Genomic DNA, 24537 nt, shown 5'->3' with positions numbered 1-24537 from the left:
TTTTTGGAAACCACTCGCTGATTGGCTGAAATTGAAAACCCCGACTGCGTTAAAATTTATCGTCAGGCTTGCTGGCAGTGTTGCTGAACAACATTGTTCGTTGTTTTGATCTATGTTTTTTTAATGATGTCACCTGTTATAATCTAAAATAATTACAAGTGAACATTAAAAAAAGTACAAATACGGGCGTAGTAAGAGATCCGACTTGGATCTTCACTAATATCAATTACCAAAAGTGCACAATGAGTTATGACGGTTTTGCGTGAAGCATAAGAACAGCATACAGCTGCTCAATGTCGAGATTAAACAGTGTAGTGTGAGCCTATTTCTACTTTTGAAACCGTTCTGGATTAAGTTTGGAACATACCTGTTGAGGCATATTCTTGTGCGGAGAGTACCATTCAGATGGGTCAATGAATGAATCATAATCATTGTGTATGTCGTGCAATGACATGCTAGTTGTGATTTATTATTACCAGATGATCTACACTTTTTACTTACTTTATTTATCTTGGCAATTACCTTATTTATCTTAACAATTCTTAACAGCCGATCGAGTTTGGTGATTTTGGTGACGATATTAAAGATGCAGACTCTCCGGTAACCCTCAGACGGTAAAATTATCGCCTGCATGAGGAATTGTACATAATGCATAAAGCATGTTTTTACATTCAAGTATTTTCCGAGTGAATGGCATCACTTACGAAAAATTCAACAGGGATCATCGCGGTGGATGAGGAAAAAGAGTAAGAAGCCAGATGTCGCCCCTTAGATTTGCCCGAACACAGTGGAATAAAGAAATTCGATATGAATGTTGGAAACGCTTTTTCGGGGAAGTGTTTGGTTGTGTAACATTTCCCTGAAAATCATTTTCCTGAATGTACCGTTTTCCCGAATTCCAATTTCCCGAGTGTAACATTTTCCTGAAATCGAATTCCTCGAATGTAACATATTACCGAAATTCATTTCGTCAAAATAAAAAGAACTTTCTCAATAAAAAAAAGCGTTACAGAAACTTATTACGGGAATCACTTCGCGGTGAGTTATATTTCACTACGTTTTGTGACCTACAATTTTCATGTTAGGAACAATGCATCGTGCACAAAAAGCTAACATGAAAAAAAAATTAATACTGTCTGTTTTTAATAGATATGGAACAAAGTGGAAAAATATCCTTATGTTCCCAATCTAAATTTAAAAAAAAAATACATTAAGGGGCCATCCACATACCACGTGGACAGATTTTTAACGATTTTGACCCCCCCCCCCCCCTGGAAAAATGCCCATATAAATTCTTTTTTTTTTTTGTAAGGACCGTGGACATCACACAAACCCTTCCCCCCCCAAGCTGTCCTCGTGGTATGTGGATGGCCCCTAAGGTCGTTTTCTACGCGAGGGATGCGTTCCAAATTTGTCCACCCGCGTAAAAAAAATGACTTTTTGAGTTGCAAATATAGCAAAGAAAACCGTCCTAAAACGTTTAGGCCTCGTTTGAATATGATAGTGGCCAATCTAGAGACCAAAATTCAATATTTTAAATTTTGAGTATTTACACCAAAAATTGTGATTTTTTTTTGAAAATTGATATTTGATCACTCGTGACCTAAAACGGAAAACGTGATTGAAATGAGGTCGATATCGTGTACCGTTTTTGAGTAATGGAGGAAAGCAACCCGCGTAAAAAACGACCTTACTGTTCCCTTCTTCAAAATATCCATGACATCTATTCTTTAAAAATATATTTTCTAAATGTAATAATTCCGGACCACTTCGCGATAAGGGCGAATCGTTGCCTTCTTTTCCTATCTAGGTGCTTATTATGGGAGTCATTTCACGGTGAAATCAGAGTGAAGTGAATGAAGTCCTATTACGGGACTCACGTAAGTGAGAAAAACGTCGCAAGGTGACATCTGCCGTGAAATCTGGGTTATTATGAGTGTCATATGAGTGAAGTGGAAACGGAAAAAGCGACGTTTCGCGTGGAATTATTTCACGACCAGTTTGAACGGTGAAATGATTTCACGAAGATAGGAAAGTTTAAAAATCGATTGATTTGTGATCTAGCGGTAATATATATAGGATTTATTTTCCAATAACAAGGCGAATCTTTTTTTTTTCTTGAAAAAAATCGGCTCTCTGGAACTTACAAATTTCCGAGCTGCGGTCAATGGAACGTAAGGGAAGAATTGATCTTCGAATTTCGTTTAGCGGTAGGGCTCAAAAGTTTCCTCTTGTAGAAAATGTCCTCATACAAAATTTCAGCTCAATCGACTTCCCGGGACTTAGAAATTTTTGAGCTGGAAAACTCCCAGATTTCACTTGTCCTATTCTCAATTTCACTTCACTGGCAATCTCACTTCACGGAGGTGATTTTTGTCACTTGAGGTGGAATCGGGAATAGGTCTAAAAAAGTGAAGTGAGCGTGAAATATGTTTCACCTTGAAGTGACTCCCGTAATAAGCACAGAAGTAATGTTTGAGAATGGAGACTTTTTATAAATATTGTCCTGTGAGCAATATTTGAATTTACACGATTGTAACTATAATCGGGAAAATATTTTTCGGGGAAGCGGTAAATCCGCGAAAATAACTTTCGGGGAATTTATACATTCGAGAGAAATCTTTCGGGAAAGTGGTGTTTTGGTAATCGGTACATTCGTGGAAATATCTTTCAGGGAAACAGGTTTCGGTAAAACGGTTTTCGGGAAATTGTTATACAATCCTATTAAAGGTTTCATTTTTACTCAGGATCAGCCAGCAGGTTATTTATTTTCAACAAAACTATTTTTACCATTAGACAAATATAAAGAAAGCAATTTCTTTCAAGTAAAATATTCTTAATTGCAGATTTTACAAATGGTCAGTCTAAAATATGTATTAGTTAGAATGCGTCTACCCCGAGACTCATTACATAATTTTCTTGCTAAAGTTGGAAGCGGTGCAAAGTGTTTGTTGCAGGATACTTGAATTTGTTAAATATTAATTAAACCACTTCCCACTAAAACGAACAATAGTAGCAGTAGAATCTACAATACAGCTCATAAAAGAAGATATAAACCAACAGTGGATTGAGTCACACCTATTTCCTACATAAAAGAATAACTAAATACACGAGTCAAAGTAGTCACATTTTATGGCAACAGTTTTCCTTCAGCAAGTTTATCTATATCGGTTCCTTGGAACTCTGGCTGAATAGAAATTTTTTCGAACTTGCTAGAACGGTATTTGGAATAAACTGCTTGCACCTTGGAGGTGGGCGTGCTCTTCACTACGTTTGCCAGTCGCTGAACAATCGGCGTCAAATGTTCAACAGTGTACTGAGTGTAGTGTTCGAGGGTTTTAGTCCATACTATCGATTCGGTGCTCGTTGCCAATGGGAACAAATACAACGATATGTACAAAGCTGCAGCCGCGATCTGTGATGAAAAAAGAAAGAATACATAAAAAAAACAATCAGTGCACGAAAATTAAATTACGAATTACGATACATGTGCAGTGCATAGGAATTTTTTTCAAGAGTGAACGGGATAGCAACCATTTCGATGAAATCCTTAAAATTCGCATACAGTTCAATGCGTGTGAAGATGATGATTTACTTCCGTCGGGCCGAATTGATTGAAAATTTATTAATTATATATCACAAACGGTATATAATACAACACACTCGTGGCGCTCGACAAACTCAAATGACTAGGTATATGCTGTCTTTGGGGAGCTCCGTAGCCGCAAGGTTACAGAGTCCGCTTTGTCAAGCGGATGTTCGTGGATTCGAATCTTAGTAGAATCAGGCCATTCGATGTCAAAAAGGACTTTAAGTATGAGTTTATTCTCAGGCTCCCCACCACTTACCCTTCCTTTACGCTGAATTCTATAATACCTTTGCGTGACTTCCTCTTAACAAAAAATAAGTCCCTCTTATCAACTTAAAAAATAAGTCCTTCTTATCAACAACGACGAAACTTCTCCGGGGAATTATAATTGGCGATATTTGGCAGGAGGAAGGAGGCTCGGTATAGAAGAACAGTAAGCGTGTAAAACGAGGGGAAGTACATTACACACAAGCACTGATCAAAAATAATGATAAGCATGCCGCTTTTCAATAGCGGTATTGCTAAAAATAGAAGTGCGGGATACAGCAGACACCCGGGCATATCTCACAATAGATCAACGATTCTGGTCGCAGTGAGGAAGTTCATACAGGAAAAAAAATGCTGTCTTTACTTGCTACCGCTTGTTCGGATTTAACCAAGGGATATGTTTGAGTAGACCCAGCAATCAGAGTACATAAGTTGTTTGCTTGCAACAGGCCGACGCTTTCTACGGCGGGTCAGTGGCCGACTTGGAGTGGGATACCGTGACGACTTGTGGCACCACGGTTTCTTGCCCTCGAATAATATGGCAGAACCGTATTAATATGGTATGCAAATATCTAGCTGTCCTATGATATAAAATCAACATAGAGGAATCTTTGAGTATACATCAACACAAGAAATCAATTAAAATTGTCTCCATTCAGGCGCCATGTGGGTGCTTAAGACTTAAAACAAGTTCGGGCCGTCCCTCGTACGGGAACGTCAATAAATTTATGTTAAAGTTTCCTAAATCAGTTTTATAACCTGATAGAAGTGCTGAAAGAGAAAAAAGATAAGTTGATATATGTTCAACTGTTGGGACATATCCCCGTAAAATGTTTGCTATCTATTTCATAGTATTCAAATCGTTTAAATCTTTAACGAAAAAAAAATTTGAATATTAGTTTTATATGAAACAAAAAAATAGGTATGCAGATTTGACAATGCAGTCGAATCGCTTTATAGCGACATCTCAAGGGACCGCCGTTACAGAGGAAAGTCGCAATAAAACGCATAATTGTAATGACTGTAAAGCAGAAGGGACCATTGAGAATGTCGCTATATAAATTGTCGTGATAAACTGTAATGCAATTCTAAAAATGCTATCAGAAGTGCTATTCTGTAGTTTGCAGTCGGTATAAACCCGCTCACAGCGTTACGGGGCCAACCGTTACAGTATCTGTGCATCCGCTCGGCGGGTGCATGCTTTGTCAAATTTGGTGCATTGTTAATTTTTGTGAAATTTTCAAAATATAAATTGTGATTTTTGACAAAATCAATACAGACATGAAGAGTATTTCACAATATCATGAAAAAACAGGACGATCGTTGAACCGCTTCGGCAGATTTTTGTAGACTGCTGCACATGTTGCAACACCGCGACAATTATTTTTCAATGAATTTATATTATCGTCAGGTTTGTCCAATTAGGCAGATACAAATTTCGAATTCTTTTTATGTCCAAGGTTATCAAAGTTAGCAAAGGGGGTGGCAAAAAATAAATAACACCGAGGCGAAAAAAAAGAAATGTCTTTGATCAAAGTTTGTGTGCTAGTTATGACGTTTGTAACTTGCACTCAGAAAAATGTTGAAAAATAACACTTTATTCTTATTATTATTTATCTCGCTTGCCTTTTGACGACACTCTCTCAGTCACTGGACTTGTTTGTTGCTAAATAAAGCATTTATGCTGTCGGAAAACCAATAAAATGAACGAAACGGTTCAAGCTTTTTTTTCTTCCCCTTCCAATATTCAAGGTTATTGAAAGGGGGGGGGGGGGGGTGACATAAAATAAAAATAAAATTTGTAACGGCCTTATTGTACGGGGGGATGATGAAGTCATAAAAGAATAATCTTTTGCAGGAAGATGCTCTGCATTATGAGAAGAACCATCATGACAAAAATTAACATCATTTACCCCCCCCTGACGGTGATAGAACAGACACCCTAGTTTTTTTTTGTGGCAAATTATTGAGTTTACAATATATAACTGCTATAATAGTCTTACCTCGGATGGCTTGAAATGTGCCGTGGTATAATCTATGCTGGCCAGTTCTATGAGGTATTTTGCTGCTAGGTGGTGCTTGTCATTCGCTACGGCTGCCTTTGAGAAGCGACGCAAAAAATGCGTCGGCAACGGTTTACCCAAGTGATAACCCAGCGTTTTAACGATCTGTTTTTCCATGTTAAGGATTTGTCGTTTTTTATATGTGTCGTCTGTGATATAAGCAAAATCACTGATATCTGGTGGGAACAGTTCCTCGTACTTTGAAGCAATGAACATGGCTGTAACACCTACCAACTGAAGTTCTTTTTTAGGAGTGTCCGTTACCAGCTGAAATTACGTAGGGATGGTAAAATTACAAACAACGAAATACTGTTATGCTCACCTGTAGATATCTATCAATGATTGACACAGTCATGTGGTAGGTATCTATTTCCAGTTTAAATTGATAATGAACTTCATTAATCCAGTCAATTAGGATAGTGCGCATTTTATGATTGATCTATTGAAACATTTTAACAGACTATTAAGTATATTCTGCGTATATATAGCGAAAACCCACCTGTTTATGATTATCGAGAAAATTTTCTTTTATAGCAAATGCATCTTCTAAATCATTAAGATATTTGTAAATATCATTGACATATTCAGATACCAACATAGGATTCCAGGCATCATTGATATCAATGTTTTCTATCCCTTCTAGTAGTTTGTGAGAATGAGTATCAGGCGAGTCGTATTTCTATAAAATAAAATAGTTTCACTTCGTTCAATTTTTTATCCTGAGTTTATAAATTACCTCTTGTCCATGAAAATCTCCGTTCTGGGAGCCACTATCCGACGATGTGGACGATGAAGACGATACATTCGACTGTTTTCTTATTTGTTTCAATTTTGTCAAAGATCGCCTGGTGAGTTGACTTTCTTCTCGTTTAAGATTAATCACTTTTACTTTCTTTATTTCGGCCCCTTTTGTTATATGTACCATTTTAGATTTAATGCTAAGGTTCGATTTAGCCGTATTGGCTTGTTTACCGACTGCAGCTCCCAAGCCAGCATGAGATAAATTTTTTAAAGAATCAGACCGCGTGACGGGTTTACTAACGGGTTGCGCCTTGACGATAGCATCGTTTTTCTTCCAATGTGTGTCAACGCGAGCCTTGACATGTTTGAAATTGGGGTCTGTATTTTTCAAAGCAATTGCATCTTTCTTTTTACTAATGTCAACATTCTTTAAAACTTTATTACCGAGTTCTCCTAGTACAGCCCGTTTTCCTAATGACGGTTCTTTCAGCATTTTTTTCGCCTGAATATGAACCGCATCATTCTGTAAAAATAAATGCTTTTTATCCGTATATTGAAGCGAAAAATACGTTAAAAATCATGCAAAAAGTTTTTGATAATACTTTTGCCAAATATTCATTAAATTTTCATTACCATATATTTAACTTTCATAATAAATAAAATGTGTACTTGATTAATATAAAAAAACATTTCTACAATTCTTTTTTTATAATTTCTTGCATTTCGTTCTAAAATCGATCGTTACCGTTTAGTAAGAACAAAAGAACCCTTTAAATTATATGGCGTCACATGAAAAAATGCATTTTCTCTTAAGTTAATACGAAAAACTACTTACCTCGTCAGTTTTAGCAATTCGAAAATGAGTAGCCATGATATTTACAGTTTTTTACAATACAAAATTAAAATATTACCAAAGCGCGAGAAATGAAAAAAACCACTTCAGCCAACGGCAAATTATGACGTGCGCGCGATGATAGCGGTTTCAAAAGCCGTTTTAAAAAGAGGCCGAAGCAGCCAGAAGAAAATGGAGAACTGAAAAGAGAACGAAGCTTTCAGTTTCACTGCACTGAACGCATAGATGAAGCTTTTGCGACTTTTGCGGTTGATACACCAACACAATCAAACAGCTTTGCGTTTCGCGAGGGGATTCCAGCTGGTCTGATTACAGTTACTTCTACACTCAAAATATATTTCACGTTATAATTACCGGAAAAGTTATGTTGCTTGATAAATCGCACGGGCATGCATGCCCGAAAAAAAATTTACGATGTATTTTGCGGTGAGAACAGTAAACGGACAATGTTTTTTATTGTAACTAGAAAAAACATGGTAATTTTACTATAAGCTTGCAAACGATTATTGTCATTACCATGTTTTAACAACGTTTTTCGTTGTTGCATCTACCACCGACAATATTTTTATCATGAAAAACATTGTCAGTGACTTCTAAATATATGGGAAAATGCCTGAAAAAATGCTGTTAAAATACATAACAACACCCCTTTTTCATGGTAAAAATGACAAAAACAATGTTTTTTTATTGGGACAATGATATTTAATGTAAAACTAATGTATTTACACTGAAAAACTTAATTTAATTATGGTATAACTATGTACAATTACAGCAACGATTAAGGTTTTTTTGGTGTTGTTTTTTTCGGGTGATAAATATTACGACATTTGGCGACGACATTCACTGTTAGTTGCAACTGTTTATGTTCAGATACCTCCTCGACCTTTAAACTCAGTCTGTGTGAAATCCGTAAGCTCAAGACTCGCTGTCGAATTCTTCTGGTTTTTCAAAAGCTCACTTATTGGAAAGCCATCGGGAAATTCGATTTTATGTTCAAAGACTGAATCAGGCAACATCTTCGCCATTTTGATTTCTGTATTTTTTTGCACAGAGAGTTCACGCGGTACTTTTTCTAATGACATTCGGCTTGACATTGCCATGTTCACGTAGATGCTACGTGATAAAACATAGTATGCATGTGATTTTCACGTGGATGTTATGTATATCACATAAATCATGCAAAATAACAAAATGAATAGGAATAGGTAATTTCACGTAACAATAATGTGAAAAATATTTTGAGTATATTGTAACTTCAAGAATATACGGAATGCTGATGATTATGATTGATCCGGAACTACAAAGCGGCTGATATTTATTTGGGTTTTTGTATAAGAGAATAAAGGAAAGAAATGTTTTCACTATAGTGAGTTTATACATAAGATTAAGAGAGGCGACATAAAACTGCACGTTGTATGATTTTGCATGGTCGTTATTCGTTTTGGTTTGACAGCTTTGGTTTGAGCGCCTAGTCATTTCTCTCATATTCAGTGTTCTCTAATCATTGCTTTTAAGCTCACGTAATTGTGAACAGCCTTCAAAATCTCTTTGAGCTTCATAGACCTTTTTACGTCCGAATGTATTAGTGCCACTAGTTGAGGAAAATATTTACAAACAGCTGTTTTGTTTGCAATGCTATGTTTTTTGCAGCTGGGCAAATATTCAGTTGAACACTCATTACATGTTTTAAACTTGTATCTGAATGATTTTTTTCATTCGTGATCAGAAATCGGAAGAAGCTGCTGAACATAATCGATTAACACGCTTACACGCTTCCTAGTGTGCGTAGGTGAAAAGTCACTTATCTCCCGACCTCCACCCAATCTTCAGCTTATTCCTTTCCAACGTAACGTGGTGAAGTACTGAATCCGTACCCGGCAAGTTATGAATCATCCTCCTTCACACCTACTGCCTCCTTCACACCTACTGCCACATGACTACTCCTGGGACCTCTTCAGCTGTACCATGTCCTTACCATCTGGCTGGTAGCCACAACAATAACAACAATTTTAGGTCAACAGGTTTTCCATGTGATGGATGTTTTTGTAAGCATTCGTGTTTTCAAAATCAGTGACGCTCTCCACAGAGAAAGAAAAAAACGCCAGCAGTCAATGAAGTTTTAATTTATCCTTAAAATTTCAACAGGATGCGCAGTGCGCTCAAAATTAATCACATTAATAACAGAATAAGTGGATGTTCATACTCAATCATCTTAGCAACGGAAGCAAACTGCAAACCCCACTTTGCCAAAAAGCAATCATATGAAAAATTTTTAAGGACGGTAGAATTGATGAATGATGAGTCCAACACTAACTCAAAAATTCATATATATGGAGATTTCAATCAAAATGATGCTGATTTTATTGTAAATGATGATATTGAATCGCTTTTACTTCATGTAGTAGGTAAAAACGAAACTCTGCAATTTATTTTTGACGGATTTAGTCAACTTGGAATAAATCAGGTTAACTCAATCCGGAATGAGTAAAACTGTTTCTTTGACTTTTTATTCATCAATTGCACGGAAGATTTTAGTGTTGACAAAGCAGAACATCCCCTATGGAAAAATGAAAAATTTCATACTGCAATTGAGTACTCGCTAATGATTGATACCAAAAGATCACGACCCTCTGATCATGAGCCTGAATATAAATATGACTCACTAAAGCAAATTTTGAACTAACCAATCGTAAATTAACAGACATCGATTGGCAGTCACTTCTAAAAAATTAAAAAGATATGAACAAAGCGGTTGATAATTTTTTATCATCACTGTACCAAAATCAAAAAAGAAAATGGCTAGCTCAAAAGATCCCATTTGGTTTACCAGAGAAATTAAAAATTTAAAGAATAGGAAACAAAAATCTCATAAAACTTACAAAAAACTTAAAGACCAAGGAAATTTAGACAGATATTTGAACATATGTAATGAACTGAATACTAAAATATCTATAGCGTATGAGAATTACAACACAAGGGTAGAAAATAACATTAAATCAGACCCATAACAGTTCTTCAAATTTGCAAACGATAAAATTAAGTCTAATAACTTCCCATCTCGCATGCAATATGAAGACTTTTCCAGTACTGACTCCAAGCAAATCTGCAACAAGTTTGCGAGTTTTTCGCAAACCGTTTATAAAAATAGCGACGAAGTCAGGGACTTTGAGTACTTTTCGCACTTGCATGAACAAATGAATATCGTATCTGTTAAACAAATAACTGTTCAAGAAATCCTCGCAAAACTAAAAGAACTGGATGCTTCAAAAGGTCCAGGACCAGATGGAATTCCACCTTCACTTATGAAAAATCTTGCTCCTGCTTTCGTAAAACCCGTGTTTTGGCTCTTAAAGTTATTCCTCACGCCCGGACAATTTCCATCAGTCTGAAAAAAATCTTTTCTTATATCGATTTTCAAGTCAGGTAAGACCCCTGACATCAAAAATTATCGCGGCATTGCAAAAATATCATGTATTCCCAAACTTTTTGAAGCTATCGCGAACCGCATAACGTGTAACCAACATGGTTTTTACAAAGGAAGGTCTACGGCTACCAACTTACTTGAATTTGTTGATTTCTCTCTTGCATCTATGGACAGAGGCAACTTCGTGGAAACTCTATACACGGATTTTAGTAAAGCTTTTGACAGAGTTGGTAGATATTTCCATGCTTATGTTCAAATTTAAAAAACTGGAATTTGAGTCAGGCCTACTTAGATGGATTGGATCTTATCTGACAAATAGGACACAAACGGTTAGGTTTAAGGGACACGTTTCTGTACCAGTAAAAGTGACATCTGGAGTTTCACAAGGCTCTCATTCAGGCCCTTTGCTCTTCATTTTATTTGTTAATGACGTTACCCTTGTGTTGAATCGTCTCAAAGTATTTATATATGTCGATGACATGAAATTGTACATGGAAATAAGAAACAAATCAGACATCCAACAATTCCAACAAGAGGTTGACATTTTCTACATTTGGTGTAAAAAAAGTCTTCTTGATCTCAACGTAAAAAATGCAATATTATATCCTACACAAGGAAAAGAAATCCTGAACATTCCAGTTGCACTCTTGGACATCAAATGGTGTATAAAAATGTTATCAAATTAGCGATTTAGGAGTGATTATGGATTCTAAGTTAACATTCATTGTTCACTACAATACGATCATCAATAGAGCCAACAGTATGCTATGTTTTATAAAAAGGTTCAGTTATCAATTCGTAGACCCGTGCACTATAAAAACTCATTTTGTTACATATGTTAGATCTATTTTAGAATACTGTAGTGTTGTTTGGTCGCCTTACCAAGACGTCCATTCCAATAGAATCGAATCCGTACAAAAACAGTTTTTGTTATATTCACTAAGAAAACTAGGTAGGAATTCATTTCCTCTCCCTTGTTATGAATCGCGTTGCATGCTTATTAATATAGAAACGCTTGAAAAAAGAAGAGAAATTGCTTCGGTAACTCTTGTCAACGATTTAGTCTCACAACGCATATGTTCGGAAAATTTACTAGGAAAACTCAACGCTCATTAAGAACGCGAAAAATTTTTGTATTAAATTCTTATAGAACAAAATATGCCATGGCCGGACCAGTTAATAGTATGATGAGTCTTTTTAATAAATATTGTGATGTTATTGATTTAACGATGTCGCGAAATGCTCTTAGAAAAAAATTGAACACTAGGATTACATAACTATATTTAAGATATTAGCAATAGTTTTTAAGATGTAGTCTACAATGATTGACGCAAATAAACAAACTTCTCTATAGTCACAAATTTTACCAAAAAAAAACATAATGGACAGTTAGGGGAACATTCGTATATTACATAAAGCGAAAGTTGGCAATTTTAGAGTTGAACATTGTTTCGGGTGTCCCATTCACACATGTTTTTTACTGCCGCATTGATAATAAAAAATAAGTAAATATTTACCCACCAGGTGCATCCTCAGCAGTTGTCCAAATCGTTGTTTTGTTCTAATTTTTAGAACAGATTCAACTTCACTGCTGCACCGTTGTTGTAAATTTTGTTTTATACTAGATTTAAACTAAAACCTAAATTAATCCACCTAGCGGTCAGACCCAGCCTTTCTCATTCAATTTTTTATTTGTAAAAATAGGTTCTAAAATATTGATGTTGTAATCTTTACATATAAAAATGCAGTCAAGTCTGTCTGTCTGTCTGATCCATATAGGCCCGAAAACTACCGAACCGATCGACGTGAAAATTTGTATGTAGGGGTTTTTGGTCCCGATAAAGGTTCCTATGATAGTTTGAGACCCCTCCCTCTTCTGGAAGGGAGGGGTCCCATACAAATGAAACATGAATTTTTTCGCACAACTCAAAAACAAACCAAGCAAATGAAACCGAATTTGGCATGTGCATGTTTTAAGGGGTAACTAATATGTCCATAATAGTTGGATGAAACACAAATTTGTGCACATCTCGAGAACTAATCAACCAAATGGAACAAAATTTGGCAGGTAAATGTTTTTAGTGGTAACAAATATGTACATAATGGTTTGAAACCCGACTCCCTCTTCTATAAGGGAGGGATCCCATGAAAATGAAACACAAATTTCGCACAGCTCAAGAACCAATCAAGAAAATACAACCAAATTTGGTATGTGAATGTTTTTAGAGGTAACAAATATGTTCCATAATCGACCTCAGACAACATTTTGGATTGTAAGATGGTAACTTCCGGTTTCTGGAAAACAGCCGAAAATGGCCGATTTCCACCCAATATAATAATATCCGGATCTAGAATAATACACAGGAGCTAAAATCGACCACAGATAGCATTTTAAATTCTAAGATGGCGACTTCCGGTTTCTGAAAACAGCTGAAAATGACCAAATACCACCCAATATTAGTTTTTCTTTAACCAGTATGCCGTTCAAAATTCAGAAATAGTCTCCAAATGCTATTATGAAATCCAAAATGGCGACTTCCGGTGTCGGAAAAACAGCGGCAAATGACCAAATACCACCCAATATAGGTATTTCCGGAACCGTAATGATGCACTGGAGCCACAAATCGACTTCAGACAACATTTTGAATTGTAAGATGGCAACTTCCGGTTTCTGGAAAACAGCCTGAAATGGACGATTCCCATTAAATATTAGTATTTCTGGAACCAGAAAGATGCACAGAAGCTAAAAATTGATCACAGACACAATCTTGAATTTTAAGATGGTGACTTCCGGTGTCTGGCAAACAGCCGGAAATGACCAAATACCATTCAATATGAATGTTTTCGGAACCAGCATTACGCCCAGATGACAGAAATTGATTTCACAGGCAATTTTAAAGTCCAAAATGACGACTTTCGGCTTCTGAAAAACAGTCCAAAGTGACCAAATATCACCCAATATGAGTTTTTCTTTAACCAGTATCCTAAATACCATTTTGAAATCCAAGATGACGACTACCGGTTTGTGAAAAACAGCCTAAAATAAACAAATACTATCCAATATGAGTATCTCTGGAACCAGAATGATGCAAGGAGCTAACAATTGACCTCAGGCACCATTTTGAATTGCTAAATGGCAACTCATAGGCAACAGTCGGAAATGACCGAATAATACTCAATATGGATATTTCCGTAAACGTGATGATGCATAGAAACCAAACATTGACCCTGGACACTATTTTGAATTTGAATACGACCACTTTTAGTTTCTGGAAAACAACCAAAAATACCTCCCAATATGGGTATTTCCGGTGTCAGATTGATGCCAGAAAAACTGCTGAAAATGACAGAATACCACCCAATATGAATATATTCAGAATTAAGATGATGTACAGAAGCCAAACGTCGAGGAGGTTGTCATTTCGATAAAACCAATCATTTCAAACGATTTGTTATTTGACTTTGATCATATCCTATGGCCGATTCGTCGTGCATTTGCAGACTTCAAACAAACCGCAAAGAATCAATGAACTTGGAACGTTCAAATAGTACGACACCACATTTAAATTATGTTGAGGCCACATATATCGATCAAAGCAGGTATAGTTTTAAATAGTCTTTGAATTTCTCTTCTTTCCATAACTTTTGAGCCACATATCAAATTGTTATGAAGTTTGTTATTTGTAAGTTCGAGAGATGACTCGTTCGTATGACACTAGTTATGTTCAAATAAGTCATGTAATCTTTGAAATAATAGACTTTCGTTGTTTTATTAACAATTTAATACATAACGGTTGCTTAAGTTCGATTATAATCAAATGAAATGGGATCGTGTAGGGCAGCCAAACTTTGAAACCACGTGTTCAATTATAATTCATCAGTTAACTCTTAACTAGCCCGCTGATCTGATAATAATTATCAAATCGGTTGTGTAGTTTCTGAGATAATGAAGTTTCGTGATTTTCACAAGTCGGCACATTACAAATGAAGTTACAGTTCGATTACAGTAAAATTCAATAGGGTCTTCTGAGGCAGCTAGACCATTCATTTGACACTAATTTTGTGGAAATCGGGTCGGCCATCTCTGAGAAAAGTGAGTGAGTCCAAGTAGTCTTCGGAATATGTTCCTTTGCAAAGCTGGATTTCACATTTTCAAACATAACAGGCAAAGTAATAGTCCGATTGCAAAACAAATCAATAGGGTCTTATGGGGCAACTAGACCTTCCATTTGACACTGATTTTATAAAAATCGGTACAGCCATCTCTGAGAAACATGAGTGAGATTAAACTGTCTTCAGAACACGTTTCTTTTCATAACTTTTGAACCACAAGTTCAATCTTTATGAAATTGAAAACCTAAGGGTTTTCTAGGTAGCTCGTTCTTTTTAGACCAATTTTGTTCAAATCGGTTGTGTAGTTTCTGAGATATTGATGTTTCATGATTTTCACATTTTTAAACATAACCTCTAAACTAAAAATCCGATTACAATGAAATTCAATAGGGTCTTATGGGGCAACAAGACCTTTCATTCAAGACCATCTCTGAGAAAAGTGAGTGAGAATAAAAATCTGCACATACACACACACACACACACACACACACACACACACACACACACACATACACACACACACACACACACACACACACATACAGAAAATGCTCAGCTTGTCGAGTTGAGTCGAGTGATATATGCCATTCGGCACTTTGGAGCACTTTTATACTTTCGGTTTTGCAAGTGATTGCTATACCTTTCTAGGAGAAAGGCAAAAATGTCAAAACTGGTAGACGTTAGGATCTATTTTCGTCACTTTTTGAAGCAGGAACAGGATTGTTATAAAATCTTTTGCACGCTACTCAATAGTACTAATTGATGAGTAAAATGGGGTTTGATAAACTTTTTTCTTATTTTGGCCAGTTTTTTGTTCTAGGTACTCCTCTGTGCGCCGCTGCTATTCAGAATAGCCAGTATGCCAGTTCAGCGCAGACAAACAAGCGAGTTTCCTCTTCATAGAAACCAGTAGCAGGCAGCATCGACATCAGCAGAAACCAGATCCAACGAACAAGCCGGTACGTACCGTGTGAAGAAATTCTATTGACCAACAAACGCCCGCATCGAACATTTCCACACATAGGGTAGAGCGGGGCTAGTTGGTTACGGGGTAAGTTGGTCAATGAGAATATCTTCGAATCTACGTATCAAAAAAATCGTGTAATATGGGTGATATGTGGGAGATAACCAGAGAAACTAAATGACAAAATAAAGTACAGTTTTAATTAGGACGTATGATAAATACAGGTTGGTGCCAAATTGCCCATCAATTCTACTTGGTTTTCAAGTTGAAACTTTTTGTCTAGACAAAGCTAGCCAAATTAAAAAAAAACCTGGTTCAATGCATAATTAAAGTACTTTTTGTTAGTTTTAAGTAGTGTAAAACAAATTTTCGCCAAAATTTTATTTTCATGTATTTTGAGTAATTTTCATATTTAATACATGAGGGGCTAGTTGGTCACATACTAGCGGGGCTGGTTGGTCCTATGTAAATCATCAATGAATTCAAGTAACCAAGTATATGTGTATACCAAGTATATCCAGGAACATCGCATTTCGTGATGCATACTAAAACCAAGCGAAAACAACATGTGCTTTGCTTAGCAAAACCGTTTATTTTAAACGATAAAAAATTTGGTAAAAGTTGTCTTAATTTCATCGCCATTTTTATGAATGTTTCAGTGGACACTATAAATGCCGAGTCATTGATCTGAAACAATTATAACGTACACTAATGCATCGACAAATGCCTCCGCTGAGACGCTACCGTATATGCAGTGAGGAAGGATAACTGAATTGTCCTTTCGAAATAAAAATGGTCAATTTACCCCACACCCTGACCGACTTACCCCACCTGAGGGGCTAGTTGGACAATTTGACATCAACTCAAAAAACCTAAATTAATCCACCTAGCGGTCAGACCCAGCCTTTCTCATTCAAACTTTTATTTGTGAAAATAGATTTACATGAACGCTTTAATCCAATAAATGTATATTCACTCTTAAAAAATATTGATGTTGTAATCTATACATATAAAAATGCAATCCGGTCTGTCTGTCTGTCTGTCTGATCCATATAGGCTCGAAAATTACCGAACCGATCGGCGTGAAAATTTGTATGTAGGGGTTTTTGGTGCCGATAAAGGTTCCCATGATAGATTGAGACCCCTCCCTTTTCTGGAAGGGAGGGGTCCCATACAAATGAAACATAAATTTCTGCACAACTCAAGAACAAACCAAGCAAATGAAACCGAATTTGGCATGTAGATGTTTTAAGGGGTAAAAAATATGTTCATAATGTTTTGACACCCCTCCTTTTTTTGGAAGGGGGGATGCCATACAAATGAAACACAAATTTCTGCACATCTCGAGAGCTAACCAACTAAATGTAACCAAATTTGGCAGGTGAATGTTTTAGTGGTAAAAAATATGTTCCATAATCGACCTTAAGCAACATTTTTGGTTGTAAGATAGCAACTTCCAGTTTCTGGAAATCAGCCTAAAATGGACGATTCCCATTAAATATGAGTGTCTCCGAAACCAGAAAGATGCACAGAAGCTAAAAATTGATCACAGACACAATCTTGAATTTTAAGATGGTGAATTCCGGTGTCTGGCAAACAGCCGGAAATGACCAAATACCATTATATGAATGTTTTCGGAACCAGAATTACGCCCAGATGACAGAAATTCACGATTTCACAGGCAATTTTAAAGTTCAAAATGACGACTTTTGGTTTCTGAAAAACAGCCCAAAGTGACCAAATACCACCCAATATGAGTATCTCCGGAGCCAGAATGTTGCAAGAACACCACTATGAATTGCAGGATGGCAACTTCTGGTTTCTGGAAAACAGCCAAAAATGGCCGATTTCCGTCTGACATGAGTATCTCCGGATCTAGAATAATACACAGCAGCTGAAATCGACCACACATCCCATTTTGGATTCTAGGTTGGCGACTTCCGGTTCCTGGGAAACAGCCGAAAATGATCGAATAACACCCAATATGGGTATTTCTTCAACCAGAATGACGCTCAGAGGCTAGAAATTATCTCAAATACCATTTTGAAATCCAAGATGGCGACTTCCGGTTTGTGAAAAACAGCCTAAAATAACCAAATACCATCCAATATGAGTATATCTGGAACTAGAATGATGCAATGAGCTAACAATTGACCTCAGGCACCATTTTGAATTGCTAAATGGCAACTTTTAGGAAACAGTCGAAAATGACCGAATAATACTCAATATGAATATTTCTGTAATCGAGATGATGCATAGAAACCAAACATTGACCCTGGACACCATTTTGAATTTAAAGATGACCACTTTTAGTTTCTGGAAAACAACCAAAATAACTAAATACCTCCCAATATGGGTATTTCCGGTGTCAGATTGATGCCAGAAAATCTGCTAAAAATGACCGAATACCACCCAATATGAATATATTCAGACTTAAGGCGATGTACAGAAGCCAAAAGTCGAGGATATTGTCATTTCGATAAACCCAATCATTTCAAACGATTTGTTATTTGACTTTGATCTTATCCTATGGCCGATTCGTCGTGCATTTGCAGACTTTTAACACATCGCAAGGAATCAATCAAATTGGAACGTTCAAATAGTACGACACCACATTTAAATTATGTTGAGGCCACATATATCGATCAAAGCAGGTATAGTTTTCAATAGTCTTTGAATTTTTTCGCTTTCCATAACGTTTGAGCCACATATCAAATTGTTATGAAGTTTGTTATTTGTAAGTTCGAGAGATGACTCGTTCGTATGACACTAGTTATGTTCAAATAAGTCATGTAATCTTTGATATAATAGACTTCCGTTGTTTTATTAACAATTTAATACATAACGGTTGCTTAAGTTCGATTATAATTAAATGAAATGGGAACGTATAGGGCAGCCAAACTTTTAAACCACGTGTTCAATCGTAATTCATCAGTTACCCTTTAACTAGCTCGTTCATTTTATATCGATATTGTTCAAATCGGTTGTGTAGTTTCTGAGATAATGAAGTTTCGTGATTTTCACATTTCTATATATTACAGACGAAGTTACAGTCCGCTTACAGTAAAATTCAATAGGGTGTTATGAGGCGGCTATACATTTCATTTGACACTAATTTTGTGGAAATCGGGTCAGCCATCTTTGAGAAAAGTGAGTGAGTCCAAGTAGTCTTCGGAATATGTTCCTTTTCATAGCCTGATTTCACATTTTTAAACATAACAGGCAAACTAATAGTCCGATTGCAAAACAAATCAATAGGGTCTTATGGGGCAACTAGACTAGACCTAGACCTTTTATGAAAATCGGTCCAGCCATCTCTGAGAAACATGAGTGAGATTAAACAGTCTTCAGAACACGTTTCTTTTCATAACTTTTGAACCATAAGTTCAATCTTCATAAAATTCAAAAGTTAAGAGTTTTTAAGGTAGCCCGTTCATTTAAAATCAATTTTGTTCAAATCGGTTGTGTAGTTTTTGAGATAATGATGTTTCGTGATTTCCACATTTTGATACATAACCTCTAAACTAAAAATCCGATGACAATAAAATTTCATAGAGTCCTATGGAACAACAAGACCTTTCATTTGCAATTAATTTCATGAAAATCGGTCCAGCCATCTCTGAGAAAAGTGAGTGAGAATAAAAATCTGCACATACACACACACACACACACACACACTCACACATACAGAAAATGCTCAGCTCGTCGAGCTGAGTCGAGTGATATATGCCATTCGGCCCTTTGGAGCACTTTTATACTTCCGGTTTTGCAAGTGATTGCTATACCTTCCTAGGAGAAAGACAAAACATAAAATATCCGCAAAATCGTAAACTATTTTGAGTCGTTCATATTTTTTCTAGAAGCTACAGACTTAACGCAAAATTTTCATGTGATGAGTTTTTGCCATAATATTCCCTACAAAAAGTTAGAGAACATTTCGACCAAAAATGGCCAACTAGCCCCGCTCTACCCTACCCTAGATATAGAATTAAAACACGGTAATTTAGAAAAACAGTTTATTTTTGCGATGGTAAATTAGTCAGGAGCCGTCCACATTCCACGTGGACACAAAAATCGACTTTTTAGCCCCCCCCCCCGTCCCCCCTCGTGGACAATCGTGGATATTTACCAAATCACCTCCCCCCCCTCTTTGTCCACGTGAACATTTTTTTACAACGAAAAATCGAAAAAAATGTTTTTTTTTTCTGTTATTTTATTTAGTGATTAAACAAAATTGATGTTGGCAAAAGAATAAGAAAAACAATTTCAAAATCAGCCCAAAACCATCTAGACCATTGAAGCCATAAATGAAAAGAATCTCATCAAAATTCAGCTTGAGAGAGCCGAGAAATGCACTAAATAAACAGAGAAGGGCAAAGCAAACGCCTTTATCATTCAGAAGAACCGAAAGAAACATAATCACAAATTATGGCTCCTAATACAAAATACGAGACGAGCGACGAGTGACTCGTCTGACCAATTTTGGTATTGCAGATGGCGAGTCGGCTGAATTTTGGACGGGTAGCTCGTCTGTCACCAGTCAAGTTTCACTCGCGTTCCCTAACACAACATTTTGCCCGCCTCGTTTTCTGTCATACGGGCCTATGCTTTGAATGATTGAAAACACTTTCAAACGCCAGACTACTCGAAAAAAAACAACAAATAAGTGACCAAATACAAAACGGATTCAACATGGCAGAAAGCTTCTGTAGAAATTAGAAGTTAAAAAAAATCGCATCATACTGGTTGAAACATTTTAACCAGAAAATAAAAAATTATTTTAATTACAGGAAAACAGGCAAATATTAAAAATAAACTGAAAAACCTAAACAAATTGAGCTCAAAATTATCTTACGTCAGAAAAAGGCCGAAAACTACTATCGAAAATTGATCCAGAAAATAACCACAAAACTAGTAAGGAAGCATAAAAAAGTTTACACTGGGAAAACATCCCTGATATCCAGAAAAAGTAGAGAAGAAAATAATCCTGAATATACTTCAAGTGACTAAAAATACGTTTAAGAAAACAAAACTTTCCGCGTCGCAAAAACGGTACATCCACGTTTGCACGCAAACCTTGGTGGACTCCTGGGCTACGTTGCCTGCGCAACAAGCTCCGTAAAGCCCGTAACCGATTCTTCAGGACCAGGTCTGAAGAAAACTGCCAATTTCTTCGACACATCGAATTCGAATATTCCAGTCTCTTGGCGACGACCTATTCAGCGTACGTGAATAGACTGCAATCAGATCTGAAGCTGAACCCGTCATCATTTTGGGCTTTTATTAGGACCCAGAAATCATCGAAACGCATTCCATCGAACGTAGAGTTGAACGGATGTCATGCAAGCACAGCTAAGGAAGCTGCTAACCTATTTGCCGGCTTTTTCAAAAGCGTTTTTCGAACCATCTCTCCCGCTTCCAATCCGGAAACCTTTCAGCGTACACCAACACACGAGGTGCATATTCCTGAATTCCGCTTTTCTGACAGGGACGTTTTCGAAGTACTGAATAACCTCGATCCATCGAAAGGTCCTGGTGTTGATGGATTGACACCACACATAATAAAGATTTGTGCAGCCGGACTAGTTATACCGTTAACGATAATTTTTAATCGACCCCTCGCTAAGCGTACGTTCCCGTCAATGTGGAAAACTGCCAAGATGATTCCAGTCCACAAATCAGGTAGCATAAATCTAGTTGAAAACTATCGTGGAATATCGTTACTTTGCTGTCTGGGCAAAGTCTTTGAAACAATCATTCACCGTTTCCTGAACAACGCCGCTAAGCCGATAATCAGCGAGTTTCAGCATGGTTTTGTAGCGCGTCGCTCAACTACGACCAATCTGATGGATTATACCAACACACTGTTCCCTGCTGTGGAATCCCGTCGCCAAGTAGATTCCATTTATGTGGATTTTTCGAAGGCCTTCGATGTGGTTCCACACACACTAATAATCGATAAACTGTTACACATGGGCTTCCCACGCTGGATAGTTGAATGGCTGAGATCGTACCTTACTGGAAGAAAAGCTTTTGTCCAAGTAGACCATGAAGTCTCTGTAACATTCGGTGTCACGTCTGGTGTACCCCAAGGGAGCATCCTCGGGCCTCTTATCTTTATCCTGTACATAAACGACCTCGTTTACCGTTTGTCTTCAGGAAAGCTATTTTTCGCAGACGACCTTAAAATCTTCCGAGTAATTTCATCCGTTCTGGATTGTGCAGCCCTGCAGTTTGACATCGACAAACTTCTGCCGTGGTGTGACGAAAATGGGATGGACGTGAACATAAAGGAATGCAAAATAATCTCCTTCACGCGTCGCCAAACTGCCGTGGAATTTAATTATAAGATCGGTTCGATCACTCTTGATCGGGTAGATTCTATTCGGGACTTAGGTGTTATATTGGACAGCAAGCTGAGATTCGTTGAGCATGTTGCGTCAACTGCTGCTAAAGCGTTCACCGTACTGGGATTTATCCGTCGCCACGCTGCATTCATCACAGATGTTTATGCTCTCAAATCACTGTATTGCTCGTTGGTGCGTAGTATTCTAGAGTATGCAGCACCGGTCTGGACACCGTATCATGTTCCGCATGGTCTGACGTTAGAACGAGTACAGAAGCATTTCATACGATTCGCGCTTCGTCAGCTCCCATGGGCCAGCCCTACTGAATTGCCACCGTACCAATCACGCTGCCTATTGATTGGCTTGGAAACATTATCCGACAGGCGTCTTAAGCTACAGCGAATGTTCGTTTTTGACATTCTCACCAGCCGTATGGATTGTCCAGCTTTACTCGAAAGCATTAACATACACGTCCCATCTCGTACTCTTCGATACCATGATGCGCTCTGGCTCCCAGCTAACAGGACAAACTATGGATTCAATAACCCATTTAGTGCATGTATCCGTGCATTTAATGCTGTTAACGACCTCTTCGACTTTTGTATTAGTAGAGATGTTTTTGTCAATAGAATTAGGCATCTAGTTTAAGTAACAGTCTGTACGAAATTTTCGAAGACGAAGAACAAATAAATAAAATAAAATAAAAAACAAAACAAAAATTCTTTAAATGTATGAGAAGGTAAAAAATATTTGAAAATGAAGGCAATCATAATTTTTTGGCCCTTTTCTAAACAAAAAAAATATCCAAATAAAGTCCAATGAACTATTGAAAAACAGCTGAGACCGAAAACGAAAATAATAATAATGAATAAAATTTACACGTAACTGACAAACGGGAGTCGATTGTCATTTCCAAAATTTTCAAACATGCTACACTGGAAAAAAATCACACGCTCATACCAAATGCTCTTTACACATGAATACCAATTAACCAACCCTATCGTTTTAACAGGTCGACCCATACCGATTGTCAATGGAATTCACGGTATTTTGACGTGTTTTGGCATTTGACGCGTTCTACCATTGAAATCTAAGTGTGAAAAGATTGATTTTGGTATGCATGACATGGCAAACCGAAGTGTAAGACACTTGATTTTGTGCTGTGAAGTGAAACGCATATGAAATGTTTCATCTATTAGCACAGAAGTAAGTGGAATCCACTTGGCAGTAACGTGTCGATTTTTTATAGTGTATCGTACGCATATGAACAAACCAATAAAATATGGCTCTAAACGCAGCCTAAAGAGCATAAACATAAAAGCATCTCGAACATACCTCCATCTTTTAGAAGTCAGAACGGTTAGAAGTTTTTTTTAACAAAATTCAGCGTAAATCGTTAATCAACGGAGAGGCCCTAGCAGAAAACGTAAATCAGCGGAGAGGCCACAACAGAAATGAATTCCAAATTAAATAGAAAACTGTTCGAATGCACAGAGAAACGCTTCTAAAGGAGGAAAAAACAGCTAAAAATTTGATCTCGAATTGCGTAAAAACTCTAGTAAATGCAGCTTGAAACATCTGTAAACACTTCTTTCAAATAGAAAATATGAAATAAATTCAAAATGATTAAAAAACGTCACTGATGTCTGGAAAAAGCCAACAATTGAAATAATGGTTTATGACGTTTTATTACAGAAAAGATTAAAATAAAATATGATCATAAATTAACCAGAAAGGGCTCTAAATTGTTTCGGAGGTAAAGAAGAAACAGAAGAAGAACAATATGTTCACAAAACCTTTAGAAAACAGATTATGCAACTTAGGTATTCTGAACTTACCTAAAATGCTTAGGAACGCTCCTGAAATGCAAAAAACAACAAATCATAAGTAATGATCTTGAACATGGTTCAAATTAATAAATTAGTTCTATGGAGAGGAAAAGGCTAAAAAGAAAATGATTTTAATTCAGCCAGATGGATAAAGATTAGAAGCGTTCTGAAAGAAAAGGGCCAAGCAGAAAATGATTCCAAATTTAGCGAAAAGTGGATTGACAGATGAAACTTATTCCAAATTGAGCTAAGTTGAAAGTGCCCCAAAGACCTCTGCTAACGAAAGAAAATGATTAAAAAGAAATATATCCCGAAAGCCAAATTTATCACAAATACAGCTGACAACG

The 24537-nt window shown here is 36.8% G+C and overlaps 1 protein-coding gene across 1 annotated transcript; it reads right to left on the bottom strand.

Moving 5' to 3' along the window:
- Positions 1-2847: 2847 nt before the first annotated feature.
- On the bottom strand, positions 2848-7706 carry LOC129721184 (G2/mitotic-specific cyclin-B). Its single transcript, XM_055673459.1, has 6 exons — positions 7496-7706; positions 6656-7183; positions 6419-6598; positions 6242-6358; positions 5860-6186; positions 2848-3415 (listed from the first exon to the last, which is right to left on the bottom strand). Exons 1-6 carry the CDS (start codon positions 7529-7531, stop codon positions 3131-3133), a joined length of 1473 nt encoding a protein of 490 aa, XP_055529434.1. The 5' UTR covers positions 7532-7706; the 3' UTR covers positions 2848-3130.
- Between the last annotated feature and the right edge of the window lie 16831 nt (positions 7707-24537).

Source organism: Wyeomyia smithii, chromosome 2, assembly GCF_029784165.1.
Source record: "Wyeomyia smithii strain HCP4-BCI-WySm-NY-G18 chromosome 2, ASM2978416v1, whole genome shotgun sequence".
NCBI lineage: Eukaryota > Metazoa > Arthropoda > Insecta > Diptera > Culicidae > Wyeomyia > Wyeomyia smithii.
Note: the sequence above shows the minus strand (reverse complement) of the source record. Positions and strands in the feature narration are given on the sequence as shown.